The sequence below is a fragment of the Haliotis cracherodii genome, unplaced genomic scaffold (genome assembly GCF_022045235.1).
Source record: "Haliotis cracherodii isolate W230 unplaced genomic scaffold, xgHalCrac1.p SCAF_5, whole genome shotgun sequence".
NCBI classification, from domain to species: Eukaryota; Metazoa; Mollusca; class Gastropoda; order Lepetellida; family Haliotidae; genus Haliotis; species Haliotis cracherodii.
Window position 1 is genome coordinate 34,393,057 of NW_027266308.1, and position 27,877 is coordinate 34,420,933.

At 41.1% G+C, this 27,877-nt stretch overlaps 1 protein-coding gene across 1 annotated transcript; it reads left to right on the forward strand.

The window, feature by feature from the left end:
- Positions 1-7,439: 7,439 nt before the first annotated feature.
- On the forward strand, positions 7,440-26,844 carry LOC139442390 (GRIP and coiled-coil domain-containing protein 1-like). Its single transcript, XM_071223194.1, has 10 exons — positions 7,440-7,497; positions 9,963-10,080; positions 12,159-12,313; positions 14,114-14,236; positions 16,985-17,074; positions 17,759-17,887; positions 18,642-18,833; positions 20,769-21,135; positions 23,148-23,287; positions 25,819-26,844. The coding sequence occupies exons 2-10, from the start codon at positions 9,996-9,998 to the stop codon at positions 26,608-26,610; spliced, it is 2,073 nt and encodes a 690-aa protein (XP_071079295.1). The 5' UTR covers positions 7,440-7,497; positions 9,963-9,995; the 3' UTR covers positions 26,611-26,844.
- Positions 26,845-27,877: the final 1,033 nt, after the last annotated feature.

A 27,877-nucleotide genomic window follows, 5' to 3' on the forward strand; every position in this document is an offset into this window, starting at 1 on the left:
TTCCACAAACAATATATTCTGCCACGTGGCACAACAACGTGATCTTTCACATTTACTGGTAACAATGGCAGTCTCATAGTCCCCAACTCGTAGGAATTGCTCACGCGTTCACATTTAGGATGATCAGGTAGAAAAACTAAAATCTCCCAAAAGCAAGTCGTCCTCGTGTTAAAAGTTTATCTAAAATTAATGGTATTTTCGTTTTAGAATTTTGCTAAATTCAGGAGAAGTCACTTCCTCAATAGCACATGAAGTTGCCAGTGATTTATCAGAGCACGATACGCACTGTAATGAATGTTAAAAATAAATCAAGATTTGCCTGATCAGCTAAATATGGACATAGCCTTACACAAAGTGATGGTGACAATGCGTAACCTGAAACAGAATAAAACGCCGGGGTGTGATGGAACCCCCATGAACTACTTGGACATTCCATTCAAACGATACCTCCAATATTTATGAACTTTCTTAATCAATTATTGAAAACTGGAAACGTTCCTGTGAATTGGTGCAAGGCGATTGTACGCCCGCTTCACAAAGAATGGTTCCTCGGCGCATCCCTTCAGAGGGGCATCATTAATGTAATTACCAGTACCCGTGAATTTACTAAAATATAACCAGAACGACTTCAAGATCTGACAGGTGGGAGATACTTTTGTGTTTTAATTTACTTTGCCAAAATGTTTGCGTTAAACATCCATTGCTATGGCGCCGCATCATAAATATGGAATTCATGGCAACATTTTATTGTTCCGGGAAGTCTGTATTCAAAACTACAGTCTTGCATACTGACGGATCACGGTCTGACAGAGATTTCCGGTGCTGTGTGGGTACCCGTCTACTGCCGAGGAGGATTATACCAATACCTGTTCTGCTGTGTGCTGATGAGGTCACCAACTCCACGGATTAGGAAGCAAACTTCAGGAACAAATAAACTGTAAACGCATTCTGTGAAAAGTGGAGCCTAAGTTAAAACTTACAAAGTCGAAGATTATTGTTTTCAGGAATGGTGGATATCTCAGACATGACGAGAAATGGTATGACAGAGACTTAAGATAGAATCCGTATCATTCTACAAATATCTTGCACTGTATTTTACACTTTTACGGACAAGATCTCGACAACTGTTGGCACAACAAGCAGAGAAGATGTGCTATGTTATGTAAAGATTGCACTCTATGTGATTCAGCAACGAGGGTCTTTTACAGAGTTCCGATACTTCCAATATTAACCTACGGTGCCGACATATGGGGGGCCATGAAGTGCTGAATCAAACTGAAAGGTGCAAAATAAATTCATAAAAAAATATTCCTTACCTGCCCCAAAATACCTGCAATGAAGCTGTTCTGGATAAAAGCGGAAGACACATGCTATATGTTAGCTATATGACAAAATGTATACAATATTGAGACACAACTTCTTATAATGAGTAAAGATCGATTGCAGAAGCAAACCTATTTGATGCTATAAGGACTGGATTGTGTGGATATGTCATTTTGGGAAACTAATGTCAAAAACGTTCTGTTTCAAGATGGATTTTGCTACACCCGGATTATGCAAGGTGTTGGCAACACCGATGTGGTTATTTCCCAGTTTAAAGAACGTGTAATCGATTGCAATAGTCAAAGATTGCATGCTATCAATGCGAACTCTAACTTAATGGCACATTCAACATAGGAATCAGTATTAAACACCGAGTCATATCTGACACAGGTTGACTCGGTTGTGTTAAACCAGATTCAGATGCGGATGTATAATCTGATGATTGAAATTGGGAGGCACACGCGATGAAATTACACATCCTTTTATCAAGAATTGGAGTTAAATCAATTTTATACTATTATATTAATAGATTGTCGATCTGTTATGTGCTTTTTGGTCTGTGGCCTTTAACTAATTGAATAAGGATATCTCCCAAGGTGAGAATCTTGTGTTACTTCATGCATTGTAATAGTCCGAAAATGTGACCTCTTCGTTTACCCCATGTAACACAGAAAGATTCTGGTTGCCATTAGGGGTAATTAGGAAACGTCACAACATTTCAAAATAACACTTTATATGATATTTTATGTTGACATAAAATATATTCATTATAGAAATCTTCGGGTGGGGGTGGGCTGAGAGGAAGAGTAGAAATATGTATCCCAAACCGTCATAAGGATTTCTTGTATTTGTATATTGAAATATATAATACAACTCATGCAATACATGCTTACAAAAACTCTTTTTGTAAGCATGTTACAATGAGCCCAAGGTACAGATCTGAAACAGTAGGCATCAGTATGTCTATGTCAAGCTATGCTTGCTGTAAAAGGCGACTATGCCTGCTGTAAAAGGCGACTATGCTTGTCGTAAGAGGCGACTAACGGGATCGGGTGGTCAGGCTCGTTGACTTTGGGCGTTAAACAACAAACAAAACAAACAAAAAGGTATGTACGCGAGACAAGATCATGATATGGCTTAAATATTGCCGATGTGACGTTAAATCTTAACTAAGTCACTTAACGAGACAAGACAACTGGTCGAAAGACTGCGAGAAGAAGCTGACGTAAAAGGAAACAATAATAGATCATATGTGGAATAACTTTCAAAAAAAGAGAGGGAATAGTCGAAAATAACACATGGTTTTAGAAATATTGTAACGGAAAAAAGTATCTGCTTTCTATAAAGTTCCATAAAATTATACTTATTCAGAAATTAAATAATGCATCTTTCAGTACTTATTCTACTCGACTTCAAGGTCGTGATTCACAATTTGTAAGTGCATGTTCATGCACGGCACACACTTTGGATATTTGTGTGTTTCTTGGGAGTATGATACTCACACACATAGTTTTTTGCTGTGAACAGCACACAATGATTGTTCAACTATCAGGCTGTGACAAAACACTTTTGTTTAACCTTAAATAACGCTGATGCAATGTCACGGCTTGCTGAAAACCAACGTCCACAAGTCGTGGGTATGCTGCAGACAGGAATCACTCAATACGAAGTTGCCAGACATGCTTACGTTCATCGAGACACAATAAGATCTCTTTGGATACGTTGTCTACAGCAATGCAACACTCATGACTTGCTACGGCCGCCACGTCAACAAGACAACAATATTCAAAGGAATCGTTATCAAACTGCCACATCAACAGCTTGGACAATTCCTGGGTTGAGACCAATTAGTTGCTGAACCGTACACAATTTAGCTTCATCGTCAAACAAAAGCAATCAAAAGTGTGACTTGATGTAAGATAAGATGTTATTTGTATGAATTATAGGAAGAATGAGCATTTGCAAACAAAAAAACACAACTCTATTCGACAGCGACTACAAGATGTGTAATTCGGAATAAATACAGACAATATAAGTATGATAACTGTGAGGAATTAGTAACACTGAACCCATGTCACATGTAAATGATCAACTGTGTTAGTCAATATCTAGTGTAGCCACCCCGAACACGAATCACACCCGCAAGACATCCCATGCCCACACCAGACGCCTGATCCTCAACTGAATGATGTGTTGCCATTCCTAATGCAATGCCTGGGTCACTTCTGTGAGATTTTGTACTGGAGGGTCCCTGGGTCTAACCCTACGTCCCAGGGCCAAGGCAGAGTCTCAGAGTTCTGGAGATGGTCAGTCCCAGCTCGGGGTCGGACATTGTCGTCCGTGAAGACAGGACGTGTAGCAAGTGCATGGTTATCAAAAAGATAACCATAACCGTTCATTGTGATATATTGGTACCTTTGTCCATTTAATGTCTCCTGAACTGTGACCAAATCAAGTTTATAATCGAAGAAGCAACATCCCCATACCGCCACTGAGCCGCCACCACGTGCCACTGTTCCTGGATGTTGCGCTGATGATAAGATGTTCCCCATTGTATCCAGAGTCCTACCATCAGTGTGATGCAATGAAAACCGACTCTCGTCAGATCAATGAATCCTCCTCTATGACCTCAAGTTCCAGTGCGCTCGAACCTAGCACGAGGCTAAACGGTCCCGCATTTGTTGGGTGAGGGGAGTGGGCGTCTTATATTGGTCTTCTGGTCCTTCTCTGGATGCCGAGGTCTTTTTCTAAAAAATGGCGACATTTACGATGTACCTTATTTTCAGAGGTCATTTTCATTACTTTTACTTGACCTAAAATGCCAGTGATATCACAGAACAGGGAATTCCCCACCTTATTCAAAACTGTGAAGTGTATTTGTGTAGGAGATGTATTTTGAACTTTATTCGACTTCAAAGTGAGGGTTGTAGAGGTGGGACATATATGTCCCTGTGGCATCCAGGGGTTAATCCTGCTGCATTCAGTCGACGCCTGACGCCTAAAGGACACTGTTGTAGGGATGCCAGTGATGACCCTGACCTCAATGGCACTGGTCTTCCGTGCACGTCCCTCACATGCCCATGCCTATATCACTAAAGCAGACGTCATAACTAGAAAATGCGCGAGAGCACTTAAAATGTTATGACCAAGTTGTATTTCCTCGGCAGTCTATCATTAGTTACGAATGTTTTATTTATGATTAATTCTCGCCTGTGAAGAATGAGTGAGTGAATGTGTATGGTTTAATGCCGCTTTTAGCAATATTCCAGCAATATCAGGGCGGGGGACGATAGAAATGGGCCGCACTCAACAATATTCCAGCTATATTACGGCGGTCTGTAAATAATCGAGTCTGGACCGACAATCCAGTGATTGATGTCATTAGCATCGATCCACGCAATTGGGATACGATGACATTCATCAACCAAGTCAGTGAGCCTGACCACACGATCCCGTTAGTCGCCTCTTACGGCAAGACATTGCGTGTGGAGTTGATACGCAATCACTGACAGGAGCTTATGCACACTCGATGACGCCACCAACCCTGTTGCTTGGCTGACGTCACATGGCAATGTTTCTCCGGTGATTTTGCAACAAAACTCCACAAATTACGTCATAGGGCATCTAAACAGGGCCATTTTGATATATTTCATATAAAAAGACACGAGGGTGAGATTTTATTTATCATCCAACATCATTCTTCCAACTTTTTCAATTTGTAGACAGTAATTAGCAGTGTCTTAAGTGTAAAAGTACTGTTAATAGCTTCAGTAGCAGAGCCATTATTGATGTCATTTGATTGTGACGTCATGGTAACCAGTGACGTCACAATGGTCTGCAAAGCATTGTGATGTAATTTAATTGCAGCGTATATACAGTGTAGATTTATTACTTGCCCGTGAAGAGATCACCAGTTTAATAAACATACAGCTGTATTACACATTGAGTAATAACAAAACGCGTGCTTATGTACTCTCGGAACACGTTTCACGAACAAATATTGAAAGCTCTCAACATCCCTTGGCTTATTCATCGACATTGCGTGTGGAGATGATAGATCACTGAGAGGAGCTTATACACACTCGATGACCCCAGCAACCGTGTTGCTAGGTTGACGTCACATGGCATTGTTTCGCCGTAGGATCTTGCAACAAAATTCCACAAATTACGTCATCGGGTATTGTGACGTGATTGTAAACTTTGAGGTGCAAGGCCCCGTTCCACAAGGCGCTCGTACGGTAGCGCAACGACAGTCGTTGGTCTAAAGTAAAGTATATGAGTTGCGATAACCTTAACGCTAAGATAATTTTGTGGAACGGACGCCTGAATTCTAAAGGTGGACCGTTGGATGGTATTAAATTCATACGTTTCAACTTTTGACGTATTTGAAGTATAACTGTGTTAACTCAGTTGGATTATGCCGTGGATCGTGTAGGTGTCAGCCTATTCACACTCAGCAGTATAATTCTAAAAACGTTATAAATGACCAGTAATAAATAAAATACTAAACTCGCTCCCGTGTAAAACCAATTTTATGAAACTCGTAAATAGTTGTGGTATCGGACTCGCTTTCGCTCGTCAGATACCAGAACTATTCACTCGTTTCATAAAATTGGTATTACACGGGAGCTCGTTTAGTATTCTATATATCGCTTGATCTCATCCAAGCGATATCTCCTGTGGGAGCCAGTTTGGGATGATAAATATATATGTCAAACTGATCGATGTTCTTTGCAAGTCTACTGATCATTCCTCTCTTGCTGTGCTGCCACGTGCATTTTACATAACATGTAATACTTTCACCATATCAGATGTGGATACATAACCCAGTCGTAGATTAAATAATTACCACAGACACAATGCGAACCACTGAGTGCTTTATTACCTTGAGACCCTCATAGGCAGTGGTGAACGTTATTGAGATATTTTGCAGTCATTGTCGGGTAATCTGAGTAGTTCTACCACTAATTATACCTGTAATAAAGTCAGTAACTGAGCATCAAGTGAATGACGACAAATACAGAGCTGGTGGGTTATACCATGAAACATGGTTCACAAGAAGGGAGTAGTAATTGTTGTATTATGTGCAATTTGCCTGAAAAAATAAGGGTCGTTGCTGTTGAGCATATGAACTGAATTCCATTGTTAAAAAAAAACACGATCTCGTATTTTCTGTATACCAGATTACGTAATTGTACATACACATTTACTCACGCAGATGAATTTGCAAGGTGAAAGTGTTTAGTAAGCATCATCCACTCAAATGCAAGGATTCAAGAGGATTTCCCCTTGCTGTCAACGAGGTTTTCCAAGGGGCACCTTTCTTATCAGAAGCCCAATTGTTGGGTGGCTGGCCCTAATTGGCTTCTAGTGATTACGCGGGCTAATCAAAATGGCGCCGGCTAGACGACTGAAAGTTGGAGTGTTAATATGGGAGTTGTGCATAACTTTAGCGATACGACAGCTTTGTGAAACAGACGTCTGAATTTTTAAAGGTGGGCCGTTGAATGGTATTGAATTAATAAGTATAAACATTTCACGTGTTTGAAGTTTTATTTTGTTAAACTCAGTTGGAGCATGGTTAATTAATACGAGGGTCCATCATTGGAGTGAGCTGTGGATCGGGTAGATGTCTGCGCATACTCCAGAGACTATATACCGGTGTATGGTGTCTGGTATATTCACACATGACAGTGAAATTATTTTTTCCTTATAAACAACATGTAATAAATATAATACTAAACTCGCCCCCGTGTAATACCAATTTTACGAAACTTGTGAATAGTTCTGGTATCAGACTCTATCGCTCGTTAGATATCAGAACTAATCACTCGTTTCCTAAAAGTGGTATTACACGGAAGCCCGTTCAGTATTCTATATATACGCCATCCGTATACCAACGTAGAATTAATTTAGATGTGCAAAGTTTACGTGAGTACTTAGTTATAACTACACTCTTCTCCGTTAGACATCGTTTTTATTATAATTCGTGTATTTCCAAACGTAATAGCTATATTTAGTTTAGTAATCTATATATCGATACAGTACATAATTTCAAAAAGCAAGATGTGACGGCTGCCATTGTCATATCGGGCGAGATTACAAGATCAGTCGCAGCTGAATTCGCCGTCATTCATAACCAAAACAAGGCTGCCACGTTGAAGTGGCCTGGAGGTAAATAAATATGCTATGTCCGACAAATTGAAATGTAGATGGTTAAGAAGCTCTGAGCGTTTTATGATTACAGTACTGCTGGAAACAGAACGATGGTCGTGTCATTGAACAAAGGCTGTCGCCTATTCAGCTTCGGACTGTATTTCCGCGGAAGTCTAGCTTAGGCCCAGTTTGTTGTTGTGGAGTATACCGCGATACAAATGCCAAACTCACCTGTCAGTGGCATTGTAATCCACTAATTAAACAGTCTCTAATAGGTATGTTTATGTTAAAATATGAAGATAACTGCAGCAGAGCACCTTGTCGTGAAGACGATCTCTGCCGTAGGTCACGTATGTCATTAAGACAAGCAACAAATTCAAACTTACGATTTGGGATTGTTTATAGCCCGAACGCCTAACCGATAGATCCACCTCCATACTGTTAACCTAAGAACAAATTTGAGTGCAAATTTACTTATAGTCAAGTCTAAGACACTTACGAGGTTAACTTACAGTTAAAGGGGCACTGAACTCTGACAATTCACCGGGACTGGTTGTTGCCTTTGTTATTGTTTTTTTCCTGTTGATACCCGAATGATACCCAAATGATATTAGAGAAATTTCAAATAGTTCACGACTTTGTGATGTGCAAACCCATCAGCTCATAAATTTGTTTCTTTTATTGATAGTTAAGGGGGTATCCTCACATTGATCAACAAATGAAATACAGTTTGAGATCAAGCCAGTGCAGGGTCTCGTGTGTGTATAGGATCCTTATTCTTTTTACACCAGGGCTTCATAAAAAACGAGGATAAGATCATACAAGTTAAAGATCATACAGACAAGTCAATTCACAGGTTGATGTCATGCCTAGGAACGGACAGTAGCATCTATGCAGGATCTAACCTTGAGAGAAAAATTTCAGCTACGACCACTCCAAGTTTGGTTGAACTCAATGAGATCGGAGAACCTGAACACCTTAGTGATGACAAGAATTCCCCTCTTATTCCCTGCGCCTGAACACAACCTGTTCACAGTCACATCCAGTTAAGGATGGGAGCTCACATGGACAGATTAACTGTCCCTGGACGCTGGCTAGACCATTGGAAGAAGCTGTACATAAACAGCCTCGAAATGCGAGCAATTTGATATGGACTCATGACATGGAAACATCACCTGATACCGTCATCGATTCTACCACAGTGGTTGCGTATAACCAGAAGAAAGGGGGAGCAAGATCAAGAGTTTGTTGAAGGAGACTACACTTTGGTTTGTCTTGGCAGAGTTCATGAGATGCAGGATGGAGTCCCCACACATCGCGGGAAAATTCAACATCTTAGCAGACGTGTCAGGGAAGAACACGATCTTAACATGGAAAGGGTCTCTCCATCAGACATATTCAAGTGGATAACATTACAGTGGAACACCCGTCAGCTGGATGTATATATACCACATATCTCTGGATTGTCTGGTCCAGACTCAATTATTTACAGACCGCCCTCATATAGCTGGAATATTGCTGGGTGCGGCGTTAAACAAAATACAAACATATCTGAACAACCAACTCTCTGTTTCCGTCAGTCCGGTTCCAGATCCACGGGCCCTACAAGTGGACACATTGTACTTACTTATATTTATACATTTGGAACCCCACTCTAAAGCGCTAGGTTTCAAATTAATGTAAGAGGTATATTATCCATACTGTGACTACATCAATTTTCAAAACACAGGAGGTTTATCTCTGAATAGGACCTTTCAGAGGTTATGTTCTGATAATACTTCATGGTGGCTTATAGATAAGGATTTGCAGTCAGCTCTCCTAGGATTACTAGGTGTAAGAACCCACCAGTCCTCTGGCTTTTCTGCCAATGATGTAATAGAGGCATGGTGTGTGCAGGAATTATCAAAAACTAGTTACCATCGTTAATAATTCTAAGAATACTACCTCTGTTACATCAGTGATAATCCCACCCACCTTCCCCATTTATGTGCATCTAGTTGGATGTGGCATTATTTGAATGAAGGAAAGTTTTCACACCTGGTAATTGCGCAGAACAGTGGTGAAGGAAAACTCTTATCCACACAGCTAATAAGGGTCAGCTGACAGTGAGTGAGTGAGTATGGTTTTACGTCGCTTTTAGCAATATTCCAGCAATATCACGGCATAGGACTCCAGAAATGGGCTTCACACATTGAACCCATGTCAGGAATCGAACCCGGGTCTTCAGCGTGACAAGCGAACACTTTAAACACTAGGCTATCCAACCGCCCCGGCTGACAGTGAAGAGGACTTCTTTTGGAAATCAAAAACATTTGTATAGTGCAATTTAAACCAACATATTAACTAGAATTCTTAGAAATATTAACAATGATTACTATTGATATTCTCTTGTAGCATTGCTTGCAAGCATTCTGATGACTAAAGATTTATATATGATGCAGGTTAGCTGCAAAACATTTTACACTTTTTTCTGTCTTTTGTAGTGCAGGGAAATGAAGCTTTGAAGCCGATTTCCAATGGAACGACCAACGACTTCAGACCTTCAGAACATTGTAGAATCACAGAAGGAACAGATCCAGAAATATGAATCCAAACTACGTGGTAGGTACATCAGATGTACAGAGCACTAGGATCCAAAAGTATGAATCCAGAGTGCTGTGAGGTTAGCTGAAATGGGGTTTAAAGTCGCATCCGAGATTATTGCACTTATAAATTACGTGCATGCGCATGTGTGTATGTGTTTGACTGCTTGTACAAGTGCATACTAATGCCGATTTTATATTTCTAGCCAAGTGAGATAACTTTCCACAGTGTAACATGAATACCCCACTCAGACAAAGTATACTGACTCCAAGCCAACCAGTCCTTGTTTTAGCCCTTTAAATGCCAAGCCCCGGACAGGCTAACAACAGGTACCATTTTTTATGGTCTTTTGGCATGACGTATCCCAGGATTGAACCCAAGACTTTTCGCTCTCCAGATGGGCGTTCTACCGCTGTGTACCTCAGGTCTACAGAATACTATATAATAACAGAACAAAACAGATCCACAGATATCATTGAAGACTCTGATGTAGATACTCTTGCTTTTTGTTCACCTGGACAAAAGCCATTTGTAACTTCCATTGACCTCCAGTCATATCATCGGACCCATGAAGATTCCGGGGTAGAATAGGTCTTCAGCAACCCATACTTGCCGTGAAAGGTGACTATGCTTGTCGTAAAAGCTGACTAACAGGATCAGGTGGTCAGGCTCGCTGACTTGGTTGATGAATGTCATCAATCCCAATTGCGTGGATCGATGCTCATAATATCAATCACTGGATTGTCTGGTCCAGACTCGATTATTTACAGACCGCCGTCATATAGCTGAAATATTGCTGAGTGCGCATAAAACAACAAACAACAACAACATCCAGTCGTATCAAATGTAAGTTAGATATTGTCCTTTTTCTGGTGGCTCGAAAGGCCATGTGAACTTCTGTTGTCGTATGTTTTTCGTCATGTATGATGCTTGTTACTACAAGGGAGTTCAAGTTTGTTCAAGGCATCAAAATTTGAATTTCACTATGTCTGCCAGATAGCCATCTTTCATATATTTTGAAGATGATTCGTGTCAAATAGGTGCTAAAGTATTTTGATTGATAACTACAGAATGTTGTTGACTGTCAGTTTATGCATGAAGTCATTAGTTTTCAGTGTGTATCTTGACCCATGAAGATCCGTGGTGGAATAGGTCTTCAGCAACCCATACTTGCCATAATTGGTGACTATGCTTGACAAACAGGATCGGGTAGTCAGGCTCACCGACTTGGTTGATGCATGTCATCGTATCCCAATTGCGTGGATCGATGCTTGTGATGTCAAGCACTGTGTTGTCTGGTCTAGACTCGATTATTTACAGACTGCCGTATTTAGCTGGAATATTGCCGAGTGTGGTGTTAAACAAGAAATAAACAATAAACAAACTAGTGTGTATCTTTCGTTGTGTTCATGTTGATGGTGCAAGTGAGAATATTCAATCACAGACATACAGACATACATTTCTGACTTCTTCCAATACAATGTTTGCAAACCTGTGACAAGATAAGTGTCTACTTGGTCATGAACTGTCTGTGTTCCTGATAGGATAGTCCCAGGTGTTCTCTATGAGTGAGTGAGTGAGTATGGTTTTAGGCTGCTTTTAGCAATATTCCAGCAATATCACGGGAAATACCAGAAATGGACTTCACACATTGTACCCATGTTCTCTATGAAAATGGGAGTAAGTTATATTTAGAATCAGTCTCAAGAGTGACTTATGAACATCAAATTGTGCTTAATAATACTGTCAGTTTAGGTACCATAGGCCTGGGCTCTCCCTCAATATTAAAAGGGCCGGTCGGTAGCCTAGTGGTTAAAGCGTTCCCTCATCACGGGTTCGATTCTGACATGGGTACAATGTGTGAAGCCCATTTTTGGTGACCCCCGTTGTGATATTGCTGGAATATTGTTAAAAGCGCTGTAAAACCATACTCACTCAATGTTAAAGCTGTATATCTAGTATAAACTTCACATTAAAAAATTATTTGAAATATGATCAGTTACTATTCTCCATGATGTATAATGATCTCAAACAAATTCATGGTCTTCAGAATTCAATGGCCTATGGTGTTTCTGATAATATTGTTTTCTCTTCAGATGTTGTTAGGGCCTACAAAGGACTTGTTAAGGAGAAAGAGGCTCTTGAGGCCAGCTTGAAGGTTCTGTCTGTTGCCCCCAGAAAGAGTGTTGATCCCAGTGACTTCACCGATCCCCTCCGGTCAGGCCAGGTTGCAGCTGATCAGGCAGCCAGTGTGAGTACTCCTTTTTAACTCACTTGACTGAAAGTCGGGTGAGCTTATGTCATGACTGGTTGGTCTGTTATGTCATATCAGAAATAAAACACAGGTTTCTAGTATGCAGTCACACAGGTTATACCCTAAGGATCTCGAACATGTATTTAGAATTGGGGGAAAGTTTCAGTGCACTCTTCGGTCAGGTTCCTCAATGAGTGTGGGTTTCTTTTTTCTTCTTCTGTTTACTTCTGTTCTATTTTGTTTACTGCGTCTACTGTTTTTTCCTCCTGGCCTTTCATTGTCTGTATTGAGATTACTGCCCAGGGTCTGCTCTCTCCACATGTAGCGGCCATAAAATTTCCGAGTTCCGTGATGGTATTCGAACCACGGACCTTCTGACCGAGGTCGGACGCCTTGTCCTCATGACCAAAGAGGTTAACCCCATCAGCAAGCTGACAAGGTAAGGATGTCATCTGTGGGATGACTCTACGCCCTGCTACAAACAGATACCTCACTGTTAGGGGTTTTCGAGATTGGTCTTGAAGTATAAGGGGTTCATGGTGAACAGTTAAGAATCACCCAGACAAGTGATTTTTTCATAACTTCCCATTATTTTTTAGGAATGGAGAGTTAGAGGATATTTCCCAACTTAAAACACAATCCTACTTTTACACTTTGACAGAACATTCTCGTGTTGAAGATATGTGAAAAATAAACCTGAACTCTTTGTAGACTGTATTTATACTGTGCGAGTCACCCTTGCATGATGCACAAGGAATACATTCTCTGTCGCTGCTGCACATGCTCCAAGCTCCTTCATGAGCTGATACATGTACCGTATTCGATGTAATAAGCGCCCTGCTCTAATAAGATATTGCCAAGTGAACAATCCCAACTAGCGCCCTTCCGATTGATCAATGTACACAAGACTTATTTTTTCGCGTACAATACGCACTCGTGTGTTATATGTACCCTTAATTATTGGCAGTTAAATTCTGGAATCATGTATCTGTCGTACATAAACATTTCAGTCTGTCAGCATAAACCACAAAATTAGAAACTCTACTCTTTCAACTTTCACCAAAATAAGATTCTGATAAGAGCCCCCTATTTCTAATTTTGAGTGCGCACTGGGTGCTTAGTAGGTTTAATACGGTACTCACAATGCACGGCAACCCATGCTTGTCGTATAAGACGACTATGTTTGTCGTAAAAGGCGGCTAACGGGATCGGGTGGTCAGGCTCTCTGACTTGGTTGATGCATGTCATCGATCGCAATTGCGTAGATCAATGCTCATGATATTAATCACTGGATTGTCTGGTCCAGACTCGATTATTTACAAACATATAGCTGTCATATAGCTGGAATATTGCTGAGTGCGGCGTAAAACAAAAAAAACAACCAACCAACCCCATCTGGATATGTGCTGATGAGGAGGTGGTGAGATATCAAGGACAGATAACTCTGATTTGTAACCACTGGCAGTGGGAACCTCACACAAAGAAAAGGCCTGTCTGGGGTTTTGTTTTATATGATTGAAGAGTAGAAATTGTTGCGTGTTGCATCAGGATAAGTATGCTAAAATCCTGAATATCCAAATTCATTTAATTTTACTTTAAATTTCATGCAATTATACATATGACCCTTATGCTACGTACATGTACCGTTATGTGTCCGTACACACCTCGTAATACAAAAATAGTGTTATAGCAGAGAGTATCTCAATGCCCAAAACATTTGGTAAATGATTGCAACCGGTTTGGGCATTGCCTTGTGTTAACAGCAGGTACTACTTCTGTACTGATGTTGTGTTGCAGACCAGTGGAGAGAGCCAGGATGAGACAACACAGATCCACACTCTGTCCTCCTCTCTGGCAACCCTGACTCAGGAGAAGTCTCGCCTGGAGGCCAGCTTCCTAGCAGACAAGAAGAAAATGAGGGTACAGTAAACTACATTATAACAAACACTCTTACAATGAATATACAACGGATATAACGAATTGTTTCATGGTTCCGTCCATTTGTTGTATAAATGCTGTACATATGCTTATAATGAACTACGGTTATAATGAATTAAAATTTGTGGTCCCTTTGAGATCGTTATAACCATAGTTTACTGTATATTAGTTATATCAGTCAAATGCTTAGTTTACTACAGATGAGCCTGTACATGATTGCACTAGGGTTGGGATGAGTCCAAATTTACTACCCGGGTACCCTACCCTACCCGGGTACCTGATCCTCTATCACCCGACCCTACCCGGGTACCTGATCCTCTATTACCCGACCCTACCCGGGTACCTGATCCTCTATTACCAGACCCTACCTGGGTACCTGATCCTCTATTACCCGACCCTACCCGGGTACCTGATCCTCTATCACCCGACCCTACCCAGGTACCTGATCCTCTATTACCCTACCCTACCCGGGTACCTGATCCTCTATCACCCGACCCTACCCGGGTACCTGATCCTCTATTACCCGACCCTACCCGGGTACCTGATCCTCTATCACCCGACCCTACCCAGGTACCTGATCCTCTATTACCCGACCTTACCCGGGTACCTGATCCTCTATTACCCGACCCTACCCGGGTACCTGATCCTCTATCACCCGACCCTACCCAGGTACCTGATCCTCTATTACCCGACCTTACCCGGGTACCTGATCCTCTATCACCCGACCCTACCCGGGTACCTGATCCTCTATTACCAGGCCCTACCCGGGTAAGTGATCCTCTATTACCCGACCTTACCAGGGTAAGTGATCCTCTATTACCCGACCCTACCCGGGTACCTGATCCTCTATTACCCGACCCTACCAGGGTAAGTGATCCTCTATTACCCGACCCTACCCGGGTACCTGATCCTCTATTACCCGACCCTACCTGGGTACCTGATCCTCTATTACCCGACCCTACCCGGGTACCTGATCCTCTATTACCCGACCCTACCCGGGTACCTGATCCTCTATTACCCGACCTTACCCGGGTACCTGATCCTCTATTACCTGACCCTACCCGGGTACCTGATCCTCTATTACCCGACCCTACCTGGGTACCTGATCCTCTATTACCCGACCCTACCTGGGTACCTGATCCTCTTTTACCCGACCCTACCTGGGTACCTGATCTTCTATCATCCGACCCTACCTGTGTACCTGATCCTCTATTACCCGACCCTACCCGGGTACCTGATCCTCTATTATCCGACCCTACCTGGGTACCTGATCCTCTATTACCCGACCCTACCCGGGTACCTGATCCTCTATCATCCGACCCTACCTGGGTACCTGATCCTCTATTACCCGACCCTACCCGGGTACCTGATCCTCTATCATCCGACCCTACACAAGTACCTGATCCTCTATCATCCGACCCTACACAAGTACCTGATCCTCTATTATCCGACCCTACCCGGGTACCTGATCCTCTATCACCCGACCCTACCCGTGTACCTGATCCTCTTTTAGCCGATCCTACCCGGGTACCTGATCCTCTATTACCCGACCCTACCCATGTACCTGATCCTCTATTACCCGACCCTAGTTGGGTACCGGATCCTCTATCACCCGACCCTACCCGTGTACCTAATCCTCTTTTAGCCGGTCCTACCCAGGTACCTGATCCACTATTACCCGACCCTACCTGGGTACCTGATCCACTATTACCCGACCCTACCCAGGTACCGGATCCTCTATTACCTGACCCTACCCGGGTACCTGATCCTCTATTACCCGACCCTACCCTACCCGGGTACCTGATCCTCTATTAAAATGTCTGATTGTTGGTAATTGTTTTACCGCAGCCCCGTCTAAAACTATTTAGATACATATATCAAACAATCAGATCATGCGTTCACTGAAGTTGACTGAAGCTTTATCTTTACTCAAACATATACAAGTCAAAAGGAATGTGTGCTTCATCAAAAAGAAATGCGAAAATTAGTGACTTGTAGTGTAACCACTGAACTATGGTGAGTTTTTGTCTCTAAACAATATGCCACGTGACTAACCACGGGTCCGGATAGACCTGTGGGTACCTGGGCCCTACTCAGGACCCACCCGACCCGAGTACCCGAGTTACCCATCCCAGCCCTAGATTGCACCACTTCTGTCCCAGCACTCACTCTTTGAACCCGTGACGATTCCAGGGTAGAATAGGTCTTCGGCAACCCATGCTTGCTGTAAAAGGCGACTCTGCTTGTTGTAAAAGGCGACTAACTGGATCGGGTGGTCAGGCTCGCTGACTTGGTTGATGCATATCATCGATCCCAATTGCGTGGATCGATGCTCATGATATTAATCACTGGATTGTCTGGTCCAGACTCGATTATTAACAGACCGCCGTCATATAGCTGGAATATTGCTGAGTGCGGCGTTAAACAACAAACCAAATACTTACTCTTTGGACATTTTGTTTAGAGGTAAAATGTGTTAAGTTGTGAAATTAATCAGTCTCGAAGAAGTCTGACCGTAAACCTCTCCTGTGTGGTTTTTTTTGCAGCTACTGCAAGGAGAAGTTAGTATGCATTATATTTTTGCCCACTGCGGATCAATAATGAACTATTCATTAAATGACCATTGATATGGGTCCCTCTCAGCCAGTGTATTGTGAAAGAGGCAGTCAAGATCTGGATAGGTCACACTGTACCTAGAGGCATTAATACAATTAACTCATTGTTTTCCAGATGGAAATTGAAGATTTACAAAATATTCTTCATCTCACGACTGAAAAAAGCCAAAAGGAGCAAACTGCATTGCAAAGTCAGCTGTCAGAGGTAATATCATTTTTATGTTAAGTCAAAGACATTTTAAGCTATTCGGTAATTGTTTGTTTGCATCCTTTTTCTTTGTGTCTTAGGCAGCCTCTGTATTCAAATTCCAGGTCGTGTCTGAGCCATTTACAAGGCCCAGAATAGGTTTGTCAACTAGATACCCGTGCTTGTGGGTTTCATATAAGTGGTAAACATCTAACATCAATTCAGGCTTTCCTCCCACAATAAGCTGACATAATGTGATATAACTGGAGTACTGGTCAAAGCGGAGTTAAACCCAACTCACTCACTCACTCACTCACTCACTCACTCACTCACTCACTCACTCACTCACTCACTCACTCACTCACTCACTCACTCACTCACTCACTCACTCACTCACTCACTCACTCACCCACCCACCCACACTCACTCACTCACTGTAGATATGGTTTCTGCTTTCTAGTGACAGTCATAGATGCTTAGTATCTTACGTTTGGTTGATTAAGGTTTGATCACGGTATGAAGTGTCAAGGGAAGAATGGTGTCTCCCTCACCATCTTCAGCCTGCATAGAGTGCAGGAAGTACAAGGTTTCGTGGAGTCGCACCTGACCTGATGGAAGTGTGGACCAACTCTCTATACACTAGCAGATAGATGCCCTCTGTGGTCTTGCCCTCTCTCTCAATTTAATTTGTTTTCTTTGCAGCTAAGAAGCAAAATTCGAGCACATCAGCTGGAGCGTCAAAAGGAAGAAACTGATCATGGTGTCATGCTTAAAGAACTACAGTTACTATTGGGGCAGGAGAGGACAGCAAAAGAACAGCTGGAAACACAGGTAATGGTTATTAATCAGTGTTTTACTTTCATAAGCTCAACATGTATCTGTATGATGATTGGCTGACATTGGTCACATGGTAAGACAGAGCTCCAGATAAGCTTTTGGTGTTGTGGGTATTTTACCCATGCATTTTAAAATCATTGGGTATCAGTAATTCTACCTGCGTATTCAAATTTCTTTTACCCACTAGTTTTTACACATGTGGGTATTTAAGTTAAATATTTATAAACACTATTCATCTAGTCCCTGCAAACTGGTGTCGTGTGGGTTCGAGAGCTTTATAGGACTCAAATGATCATGATGTAACTGTCATCGTGGAGTTTGGCAAGGTTGACGGAATGCCCCTTTATAATTTCAAAATAAGTTGCTGATTTGCTAATCGAATACGCAGGGTTACTTCACAATATTTTGATGATATGCACAAGTTTTATTTTTGTAGCGTATCTGTAATGTTCGTTGCGTATTTGATACGCTTGGATTATATTTTACTGTGTATTTCTGCATTTCTGATGCGTATTTCACGCAGATATGCAGCTTATCTGGAGCTCTGTAAGAACTGACCACCCGATCCCGTTAGTCACCTCTGACAACAATTCTCAACCAGATCTTCACCTATTTACAGCAGTGTATATGACACTTGATCAGACATATTCAGTTAATGCAGACTTTTGCAATATTTGATGGATGGTGAATCATGTACATGATTCTGATTTGTTAAACCTAACTGTTGTTCTATGTTCTTTTTATCCAGCTTGACACAGTACAGAGTGCCCTAAAAGAGAAAAATAATGGCTCACAAGACCTTGAACTGTACGAAAAAAGAATTAATTTGTTGTCTGAAGAACTGGCAGCTGTAAGGAAGCAGCTGAAGGAATCGGACAACAAATCTAACACTCCATCGCCATTGTTGTTGGAACTGCAAAAAGAAATGGAGGAACTCAAGGTGACATATATACTACTCAAAAGAAGTTAAGGATCACCTGATTCTTTCATATTATTATAGTTAATCTCTCATGTCATGACAGATTAACTTTACCATTATGGAAGAATCGGATGATCCTTAACTTCTTTTGAGTAGTATACATGAATTAGTATTTGTGGTAACCATTTTTATTACAAGTTCCACAACATCATTGGCAAGCTTCAATTTTAAAGCAGAACTTCTTTTCTTCAAAAATATCCTGATCATATTTTCAGACAAAGCATGTAAGCAGCCTGCTCCCAAAACACTGGAGTCTGATGTAGAAGCCATAACTTGTCCTTTTCAATATTCTCAGGAGATTTTACTCTCACAGTCTAATGAAACAAATTCCCGAAACAGAAATCAAACCTGTAGTAGTATTTTTGTATTTCTTCTATATTAGTGTTAACTAAGGGGCCTGAAACAGACCTCATTAACCTCCAGTGACATCATCTTACTGATCTAAGTAGGGACTTTCTACAGAATATCCGTCTGTCCCAGTGACATTCTACAGAATATGTAGCTGTCAGCGATATCAGTTTCCATTTTCTTGGTAAGAAGGCTTATTGTTGGTCAGTGAAAAGCAAAATTATTTGCATTTCTAGTTCAAATGTAGTCACTCCTGGTTTTGGAAACATGTTTACTGAAATAGAACTGTGAATGATGACTGTGAAAATAATTATTACTGAGCCATTTTAAAAAAAAATGTAGGGAAATTTGGAGTGTAATAAGTTTGTGATGGGATGCACACATATGTTCTGTTTCTGCAAAAGTTAAATATATTTTGAATTTGATTTGGTGTTTGGACCATGCTATTATATTCTCTCAGAATGCATATTGGTTCTGTAAACTTCTCTGACATTCGTTTTAGTTGTCAGTATTTGTGCAAAAATGATTTGACTATGAACAATGATGAATGCTGACATTGTTAAGTGGCTGTCTTTGTTGACTGCATACCCTGGTGAGGCACAGGGTCATTGCACTAATGTGCAGGTGCATTTGCACTTCTATGGAAGTTAGCAAGTATTCAAGTCAGCCAAGTGTGGAACTTAAACTATTCCACATTTCTTTATGAAACATGAAACATACTCAAGACAAAGACTCTAGCTTCAAAACTTGATGGGGGCGATGGGGGTAGCCTAGTGGTTTAAAGCATTGGCTCATCACACCGAAGACCCGGGTTCAATTCCCTACATAGGAAGATTATTGCAATATGTCAAGTCCATTTTCCGGTTTCCCCACCGTGATATTGGAATATTGCTAAAAGCTGCATAAAACCATACCCACTCACTCACTCACCCACTCTAAACTTAATGAGAATGCTGACAGAGGTGACAGCAGTGTCAGTCAATGTTAGTACTCACCTATGTAATGATGTCACTGATCACATCATTTTCACCCAGTGGAGTTTTAATTTTTATACCCCCGACATTTTAGCTACATATTCTGTATATGTAGTTATACCAAGGTTCCGTCCGTCCGTCCGAAAACTTTGTCCCCGCGATTTCTCTTAAACTATTCAGTGGATTCATCTCAAACTTACTACATATAATCTGTGTCATACGGAGGGGTGCAGTCAAAAGAAAATATGTTTTTATTAATTTTCCATTTTTTTATGAATTTTTCAAACCCTAACGTCCGTCTGAAAACTTTGTCCGCCCATTTTCTTTTAAACTATTCAGTGGATTCATCTTAAACTGAGTACATATAATCTGTGTCATATGGAGGGGTGCAGTCAAAAGAAAGAAATTGTTTTTATTAATTTTCCATTTTTTTATGAAATTTTCAAACCCTAACCCCCTCCTTGCTATTTAATTTGAAACTACTGACACACTAGGCGGGTCGGGGATATTAGCTAGCCACGCTCACTTTTTTTTCTTGTTCGTAGTTTGTATATACAATGTTTTCTACATGCAGACAAACTACCAGCAGCAAGTTGCTGAAGAAACAAGGCGGGCGAATGAGGCAGAATATCAACACAACGTGTGTGCACAGCAGTCGGAAGAAAGAATATGCAGTCTGGAAGCCAACCTGTCGGAAATATCGGACATCATCGGCAACTACGACAAGATGAGGGTTAAAGACCAGGAGGTGATCACCAAGCTGAAGGAGAGGGTCAGTCAGCTGGACCATGAGAACACGGTCCTGGCAACAGCTGCAGTCTCCTCCCTCCCTGTAGAAGACAGCCACCTGGATCCTGATGCCATAGCAGAGAGAATTGTTCATCTATTGGAGCAACTTAAAGCTGCCAACATAACACTGGAGAATCCTATAAACATCCTAGGTGTGTATATGATTTCCTAGTCTGTGGTGACCTGGACCAATGGTTTGGGGGAATAGATGGCCCAGTCCTCTAAGGCGCTGCGATTTGCTGTGCAGGGTTGCGTCCCTTGGGCATGCCAGAAACCTATGATTGCCGGTTCGCCCCGATTGTGTTTCTAGGTTTGTCAGCACAATGCCTGTGCTCGTGGGTTTCATTGAAGTGATAAACGACTGAGACCTGCATCACTTTGGGCTTTCCTCCAACATAAAGCTGACGCGCCGTGATATAACTGGAATACTGTTAAAAGCGGCGTTAAACCCAACTCACTCACTCACTCACTCACTGGACCAATGGTTCAGTTGCATGGCATGCCATTGTTTGTTTTTTCTGCCATTTGAAACAACAGAAACACAGTTGAAACTTTCAACTGTATATTTTAATTCTCTCAAATACAGGGTTCATACAGGCTTGCAAAGGCTTTGAACTTTAAGGTCCCTCTTGGAAAGCCTTGATATTTTTGTAGTGTCAACCTTGAAAAGCCTTGAAAATCACCAAAATGGCTTAAAAAGCCTTGAATATGTACAAAAATGACATATACTTGCTCATCAAAGTATTAAAGGACAGAACAATATGAACCAAAGATGTTTAAGTGAGATTTATCACAGTGATAGATTTGTGTGCCAAAGACCCTGAAGAATTCATGACAGACTTAATATATATATTGTTTGGTAAAAAATAAATCGTTTGAAACCGAGTGATGTTCAAACTGCTTTTTAGGTCTTACTACCAATATATGGTATGCTGGATTTAGTAATATATCGACAGACTAAATCTTATAACCCAACTAAAAGATCCTTGAAAATCTAAGCCTTTAAAAGGCTCTGTATGAACCTTGAAATAGTAAAGTGGACACATTCTTCTCGTTATAAACTGAATAACATAAGTAATTGGTAGACAACAGCGTTCTGCTGCTGGGTACTTTGCATGGTGCATCCAGTTCACCTGTTCTGTTGTCTACTTATTATTCCCCACGAAGTCCGTCCGTCCGTCACGTTTCGTTTCCGGAGCATAACTCATAAACCGTTGAATATTGTTTCATCAAACTTTGCAGGTCTGTCAGGTACATGCTGAACTGGCTCCTTTTGCTATTGAGAAATTTTAGAAATTTTTTTTTTTTACGTTTCCATGGCAACAAGATTGACTTAGGTTCCAAACAATTTCCATGACAAGTTCCACCTCGGTTAAAAAAGGTTAGGGTTTGTTTAGATTTAATTATGTCATAAATTCTGCAACAAGGGGGCGGGGGGGATATAGCCAGTCAAGTTGCATTAAGTTTTGTATGCTTCCATATACAACACAACATGTATATTTGTCTCTCGGCATGTTGCAGGTTGTTATTCATGTAACCAAGCTGTCTTTGATCCCTCTTGTAGTACTTTGATCATACAACAAGTAAGGGTTGATCAGGTCATCTGAGAGGAGATTGTTGGCCTCAACAACAAAATATCCTCCTTTTGCCCTACTTGTGAAGAATAGGGAAGTCCTGGATAGATTCCCATTCTACTGGTGGACAAACCTAGTGTCATGCACACCCCTGCATCCCCCCCCGCTGGAACCACCAGTTGACAGAATAAGATGCGATTTAGGAATCTGATGCGGAAGCAGATAGACTGTGTGCGAGCCTGATCATTGAACCGGTGCAGAGCATCAAACACCGGGAACCCATTAAAATCCCCAGCCAGGGAAATTTCCCCAGTGGTGGATGTTTTCATTTTGGGGGTGATTTTGTCTGTCATTTTTTATCGTCTGTTTTACCTTATTCCTGTTTTTCAAACTTACTATTGGTGAAGAATTTGTATTCAGCTCTGCTCTAAAGTTTCAAAACTTGCAAAGTTGCTATGTTGGGTTTATTTGCCCATTTATAGTTTGGCTATTTGGGGGCATTTGGAGATAAACCACTGGTATTATTGCTTGTGTATTATAATGACTGTAAGATAATCCTCATAATCCTCAAACATTGTATATGTTTGTAGGGCTGCTGTCTGGGGATAGTGAAAAGACAGACAGCCTACATCCACAGTGTGCTCAATACAAAGAAGAATTAGAACATGTCAAAGAGGAATTTGAAAGGTACAAGTTGAGAGCACAGTCTGTTCTCAAAAACAAAAACAAGGTGAGTTATCTACATCAGTTTTCCTGCTTCGTAGATCAAATAGATCAGGACTGATAGTCTATTACTAAGTATGTCCAAGTGTGGGAGTCTGTCCAAGTATGTGAGTCTGTCCAAGTATGTGAGTCTGTCCAAGTATGTGAGTCTATTCAAGTATGTGAGTCTATCCAAGTACGTGAGTCTGTCCAAGTATGTGAGTCTGTCCAAGTGTGGGAGTCTGTCCAAGTGTATCTGTACAAGTACGTGAGTCTATCCAAGTATGTGAGTCTGTCCAAGTATGTGAGTCTGTCCAAGTATGTGAGTCTGTCCAAGTGTGGGAGTCTGTCCAAGTGTATCTGTCCAAGTACGTGAGTCTATCCAAGTATGTGAGTCTGTCCAAGTATGTGAGTCTGTCCAAGTATGTGAGTCTATCCAAGTATGTGAGTCTATCCAAGTATGTGAGTCTATCCAAGTACGTGAGTCTGTCCAAGTGTGGGAGTCTGTCCAAGTGTATCTGTCCAAGTATGTGAGTCTATCCAAGTATGTGAGTCTGTCCAAGTGTATCTGTCCAAGTATGTGAGTCTATCCAAGTACGTGAGTCTGTCCAAGTGTGGGAGTCTGTCCAAGTTTATCTGTCCAAGTATGTGAGTCTATCCAAGTATGTGAGTCCCTCCAAGTATGTGAGTCTTTCCAAGTATGTGAGTCTGTCCGTTAACCATAACGGGATGCAGGGATGAGCCCGAAAAGATACAAATTTGGTAAAATAAGAAAATTAAACCAGAATGCAGTGAAGGTGTTGACTTTCCCCACCACCCCACTTTTCCCCAGATTTAACTCCTTCAAAACTTTCAAGGGTGGCCTAGGATCTGTCTCATAAGCTGCGAGTCTAGTAGTCTGCAGTAGTCTCCTTGAACCAAGGCCCTGAACTGGCGTGACTCAGTCACCTGGGAGTAATCTCCCTGACAAGGCTCAGATAGGCCAGGTATTGCTGCCACGGACCCAATCAGGTTTCATTCATTCCCCTTTTGATCCGGGTTAGAATTGGTCTTCAGCAGCCCGTACTTGTCGTAAGTGATCAGACTCACTGACTTGGTTGATGCATGTAATCGTAACCCAGTTGTGAAGATCTATGCCCATGATGGCAATCACTGGATTGTCTGGTCCAGACTCGGTTATTTACAGACTGTCATCTGCATATTTCTGAGTGTGATGTTAAACAATAAAAAACAAAACAAAATCACTCCTGACAGTCTCTCGTGTCAGGTTTGTTGACATTGGGGTAGGCATACCATACCTCTATCATTAATCGCCTTAAGCCTGTGTTTTCACTGTATTTTCACTGTCAACTGAACATGGGTACTTGTACTCTTATTAGCACATAGCTGGATGTGCAAAGCAGGACAAAAACTCACTTCTTTCCTGTCTGTTTTCCAGCATTTTGGTTGCATTTTGTAGTTGAGTTGATATTCAGTATATATTCAGGTTGTAATTACTTAGTAATTCCATTGTGGTAGCAGAGCTGAAGGTCAGGGTTCGATTCCTGACTGGCGTCATACCAGATGTTAATAGATGGCACGTGTTATTATCCTGTCTAAAAATCAGCGTTAAAGGGCCAAAACGAGCACTGGTTGGCTCGGTGTCAGTATACTGTCTGAGAGGGATATTCATGTTAAACTACAGCATGGTATCTCAGTGGGCTAGCACTATAATATCGGCATTAGACTAGTATGAGCAGTATAAGCAGCCTCACACACACATGCTATATACACACGCTATGTAAGTGCAATAATGTTCATCGCAATGTTAAACCCCCATTTCGCCTTAGTAATTCAACTGGTTTAGGAAGTATTTTTCTTCAGTAACTGTTTTGTTTTGTTACTATTGTAAGTTTTAGTTGTGTGTGTGTTGTGGGACAGGGATGGCGTCGTTGTTATCCCTGTCAATATGCAAGAAATGCGATCAGTTGATGGTCTGGGGGGGACTCTCACCCCACCTTTTGGAAGTACCATGAGGTACAGTGTACAGATGTGAGCTGAGCTCTTCACTCGCACAGTCTACATTCCTCAAGTTGGCCGAGTTGGTCAAGAAAACCAAACATAAGGAAGCAAGATACAGACAAAGCGGAAACTTTTGTTTTTGTTTACTCAAGTACATCTAGACGAGGGGCACGGGTGGCCCAGTCTTCTAAGGCGCCGCAAATCGCTGTGCAGAGTTGCATCCCAGAAATGTATGATTGTGGGTTCGAATCCCGGTTTTGCCTCAATTATGTTTCTAGGTTTGTCAGCACCATACGCGTGCTCGTGGGTTTCACCGAAGTGGTAAACGTCTGAGACCTGCATCACTTCAGGCTTTCCTACCTCATTAGGCTGACAATGAACACATTAGAATAGTTTAGTCATCATATTTAACAATCAGGTGAGATAAAGAGCCATGACTCCATGTTTAACATGGGCAAAGTACAGTAAATACAGTAAAGCTTATACTTTCCATATTTTTGTCTGAACATTTCATCTCTTTCAATGCAGTGTTTGTATGTGACCTTTGACTTGTTGCAGGATTCATCCAACAAAGATCTGGAGGTGTTAAAAGATCAAATAATCCAACTTCGAGAGAAACTAAAGCTGGGTCACCAGGAGCATAAAGAGGTCCAGGAAGCCAAAGATTTGAAAATCAGCCACCTCAGTAAAACACTGCAGACTGATCAGGAACAGCACAGACAAACACTGGCAACAGTTAAGTCACAGCATGCCAAACAAATCAAGGAAATGGAGTATGAATTAAAGAAGCAGCGAGAGAGGACCATTGCAATGTTAGCAGAGAAAGATGGAGAACTATCAGCGCTGAAAACCTTTACCAGTCACAATGTGGACCTGGAATATGTCAGTGAGATGAGTGAATACTCAGATGTTGCCATGGAAGCTGGCAAGCAGAAAGATATGGATGGAAAAGATGCTGTGAAAGAACTCCTTGCTCAGTCACATGGACATCAAGGAGAAACTTTGCTGCTTCACTTTTCCCAAGAACAGGCACGGAGGGATGTGGAACTATCCAGTTTGAGGAAACAGAAGAGACAGTTAGAAGGAGCGTTAAGGGACAGTGAACATACCAGTAGCCTAAGGCAAGATAAACTCAAAGAAGAAAATGAAAAGTTAACAGAAGAATTATGGAAACAGCAAAGAAATGTGACACGAGAAAATGCCAATTTAGAATACTTAAAAAATGTAGTCTATAATTTTCTCATAAGCTCAGATAAAAGTGGCAAGAAGCAAATGCTGAAAGCCATTATGACAATTCTGCAGTTCAGTCCAAAAGAGAAAGATATGGTAAATTCAAATGTTAGTTTGTAGGGTGCTGAAAGTTAAGCAGTTGTATTTACCAGTGAGACAAATCTACCCCAAGCAAGAACATTACAAGTTCACACACAGTATCTCCAAGTTAAAAATACTTGGTTGTCAAGATTGTTCTTTTTCCCATGAATTTGACACTGAAATTAGGAATATTGTGCAATAAAATGTACAATTGTCAATATGGCAGCCATATGGAAAAAATTATTTTTGGCCATGTTTGGCCAATTTCACTCCAAATGTTATAAAATTTGGTATATGTATAGCTGTGTATTCAAGTTCTGCTAATATAATTTGACCTTAGAACTGCAACAGAAGAACAACTTTACCATGGAAGCTGAAACTTCACGTTTGCGTCAATTTGCAAAATGGCTGCCACAAACAGCTATTTTACCTAATTATGGCCACTGCTCAAAATGTAATGTAATGCTCTTAAATACTATAAAAAATGTATTTTTGATTTTGTAAACTTTTCTGATATTATCATGTTTGAGTCTCCTTATGATGACAACATAAAGAACTTTTGTGTGTTTTTTTGTTTGTAAAACAACTGGAGATATTGTAAGGCATTAGAAAATTTATTCCCCTAGAAGTATATAAGGCTCAAAGATTTTAAACTTTGCATAGATTTGACTGTTGCCATTGTCATGTTTCAAAAATGAAACATTTTAGATCTTGAATAATGGAAGCAAATGTGATGTATCATCAAAAACACAAAAGAAATGTTTAAATTACTTAAGAAATATTCTGACTGATATAAAAATTTCAAATAAATTTAACAGTTTACATGTATTGATGTCTCCTGTTAAAGGTATCTACTCTTTCACGTGTCAACACTGTATATATGATGTTTATGTATATATGTTGCATCCCTATGATCGTGAGTACTACTCCCAGGTTTACCCTGGCTCTAAGGTGTGTGTTTCAAATTATAAAACATGGTGCAAGTTTCAGATTTTATATAATCATTGCAGATTAACTCAAAGCAACTATTTCAACACCTATCATATGTCATTATTATGTCAAATGTCAAGGTCCTTCACTCATATGATGAACCTGTGAAGATTCAGGTTAGAATTGGTCTTCAGCAACCCATGCTTGCCGTAAAAGGCGACTATGCTTGTCTTAAGAGGCCACTAACAGGATCGGGTGGTCAGACTCGCTGACTTGGTTGATGCATGTCATAGTATCCCAATTGCGTAGATCGATGCTCAGCACGTCAATCACTGGATTTTCTGGTCCAGACTCGATTGTTTACAGACCGCCGTCA

Excerpts from the sequence above, each read along its gene's own strand:
- LOC139442390 (XM_071223194.1), top strand. The coding sequence starts at position 9,996 with ATGGAACGACCAACGACTTCAGACCTTCAGAACATTGTAGAATCACAG. Across the intron at positions 17,888-18,641 it reads AAGAACAGCTGGAAACACAG|CTTGACACAGTACAGAGTGC; the intron begins GTAATGGTTATT and ends CTTTTTATCCAG. Across the intron at positions 23,288-25,818 it reads TTCTCAAAAACAAAAACAAG|GATTCATCCAACAAAGATCT; the intron begins GTGAGTTATCTA and ends GACTTGTTGCAG.